The sequence below is a fragment of the Acyrthosiphon pisum genome, chromosome A2 (assembly GCF_005508785.2).
Source record: "Acyrthosiphon pisum isolate AL4f chromosome A2, pea_aphid_22Mar2018_4r6ur, whole genome shotgun sequence".
Classification (NCBI taxonomy): domain Eukaryota; kingdom Metazoa; phylum Arthropoda; class Insecta; order Hemiptera; family Aphididae; genus Acyrthosiphon; species Acyrthosiphon pisum.
In genome coordinates this window covers 107,791,627-107,794,391 of record NC_042495.1, presented here as the reverse complement: position 1 = coordinate 107,794,391, position 2,765 = coordinate 107,791,627, and the positions used below count along the sequence as shown (strand labels likewise).

The window sequence follows — 2,765 nt, the reverse complement described above, 5'->3', positions numbered from 1 at the left end:
CAAGAGCTGGAAAATATCGATTAATCCATCAAAAAGCGTAAGTGTATTATTCAGTCTACGCCGGTAATCCTACTTCCACGACCGCTAATTTTTAACCACGAACCCAATCTCATGGAAGCCATCCGTTAAGTACCTTGGTGTAACGTTGGACAAAAGATTAACCTAGTGGCCACACCTCTCATCTAAACTTCAACAAGCCTATCAACGTTTAGGGATGCTCTTCCCTATCTTAAACAGAAAGTCTTCCCTACAAAAAAAACCTTTCCCTACTTGTTTATAAGCAAGTACTACATTAATCACTTACGCCTGCCCTATTTGGGGTAATTGTGCACAAACTCATCTAAAAAAACTGCAGATATTTCAAAACAAAGTTTTAAGAACGATAACAAACGCTCCATGGTTCGTAAGAAACTCAAACATACACAAAGACCTCAAAATTTCAACTATTCAAGACAACATCAAGCTCACGGCCGTGAGCTTCTTCGAATCCATCCATAGGTCAACAGGCTCAATGCAGTATGCACTACCACATCAACATCAGACCACCTCCACAGCGCCGTCTCAAACGAGGTCACCCGCATGACCTAATTCCTCAAGACACTATCTAACTTAATTCTCTAACTACTGTTATCATCTAACGTAAAATTGCAACTTATTTATTTATCGCACTTAATACGCCAAAATGTATTTTATCTTTCATCTCTAGGTATAGATAGCGTAAGCTAGGAGTACCTTATTGTAATAATAATAAAAAAAAAAAAAAAAAGTATTAAATATAGTAAATATTATAGTAATAACTATCGAGTACCTACTTAATAAGTAGGTAGGAATTATGAATCGGGAATTATGATACGGTTTTTACCTTTTAAGATTCCGGGCAAATACGTTCCGGGCATAAACGCACCGGAAGAATGCGGTTTATATTTTTTGGATTCAGTCGAAATACGGTTCGGATAAATACGTTCCGGAATTATACGGTCCAGACATATACTTTCCGAAACTATACGTTCCGTTAAAATACGGTTTAAATTTCTGGATTCCTTCGATATACGGTCCGGATAAATATGTTCCGGAATTATATGGTCCGGACATATACTTTCTGGATTATTATAGCCCCCCTTTTGAAGAAGCAAAAATTCGCCTCTCAGACATTCAGAAACGAATTATTCTAGTGCGTGACACTGGAGAGGCGCTAAACAAAATAACGGTCACTAGGTTGAACAAATCCAAGTTTCGAATGATGTATGCCACTGTTTCGCGGATTAAGGATGAATTCGAGGAACAGCTTTCGATTGTAATAAAACAACTCGGAAAATCAGAAAAAGACCAAAAGTCAGAATTGGAAACCAATTCACCAGAGGATAATCGTGATAAGTTTGACAAAGTATATTTTGAAGTGATGATTGCGGCAGATGAGCATATACCTAGAACAGGAAAAAGTAAATAAAAAACCATATGGTAAAACTGTCACGTTGCATGCTGGTAAACCAAATCAACGTGAGAATAAAAAGCAATTTACCTGTCAGGTCTACAATGCAACACCCGGTCACCTGTTGATTACTTGCACGGTGTTCAAGAGAAAACACCAAAGGAACGGTACCAAATAATAAGAGACCTTAGACGTTGCTTCTTGTGTTTTAGTAAGCACGCAGTGAGTCAGTGTAAACATACCCGATTGTGTTTGAAATGCAAGGGGCGTAATCATTCCCTATTACATTTTGAAAATACCTCCGAAGCTCAACCAACGATCATAGTGAATACCACCAAACCTCAACCCAATACCGCCATGAATAGTATGTTTTCATCCGACAAGAGGGTCCACTACTGTGTACTCAAATCTACAATGGCTGTATTAATACAGGATAGTAGTGGACAACTCTATCGCGAGCTCTCTTAGATAGTGGCAGTCAAAGCAGTTTTCTCACGGAACATTGTCGTTACCGGTTAGGAGCAACACGGGATAAATGCAGTGTAGGTGTGTAAGCTATGGCTGGCCTACAAGTACGGTCGATAAAAACACGTACTCAAAATTATCATCAGACCAGTAAGCCGTAACACGTCTCTCTTCACAGCTGAAACTTTCATACTACCTCGAATCACCGGACTCATCCCGTCTGAACGTGTCGTGAAGACTGAGTGGGATACATGTGCAGGATCTGGACCTAGCCGATCCCCAATATGACGAACCACTACCAATAGATATTCTCCTTGAAGAGAATGTTTTTCCTTACATCATAAGTGGAGATCGACGAGAAAGTACCGCCAGTCAACCTGTGACACTTAAAACCGTGTTTGGATGGGTACTCCTGGGACGTTTATCCCCAAATCCGTCAAATAGTACGACTTCACTTTTCGCATCTATAGACCCCATTGATCAAATACTGTCCAAGTTTTCTCGACAGGCGGATAGTCAGTATATAGTACATCTACAATGTCTCCTATTGGAGAATCATACTATCTAGCCCAAAAACGTCTCATACATCTGGAATCTAGGCACTCAAAATCCACGGAATACAGACAGTATTATAACGGGACTATGCAAGATTATTTAGATTTAAGCCACATGAGTTATGTAGACACCACTAAGGTAATTGATAATACATCATTTTACATACCACACCACAGTGTAGTGAAACCAGAAAGTATGACTACCAAGCTCCATGTTGTTTACGATGCGTCAGCCCGATCTTCAAATGGGAAATCGCTAAATGATTACTTATTTATGAGGCCCAAACTCCAACAGGATCCACCAGGAATCATTTTAC

At 39.6% G+C, this 2,765-nt stretch overlaps 1 protein-coding gene across 1 annotated transcript in view; it reads left to right on the top strand.

Annotated features, from left to right (window-relative positions):
- Window positions 1-126: 126 nt before the first annotated feature.
- LOC115034065 overlaps window positions 127-2,765 on the top strand; it is a 2,987-nt gene continuing 348 nt past the window's right edge. The window contains exon 1 of the mRNA XM_029489430.1: window positions 127-2,765. Coding sequence (XP_029345290.1) covers window positions 2,432-2,765 — 334 coding nt within the window. The 5' untranslated portion in view covers window positions 127-2,431.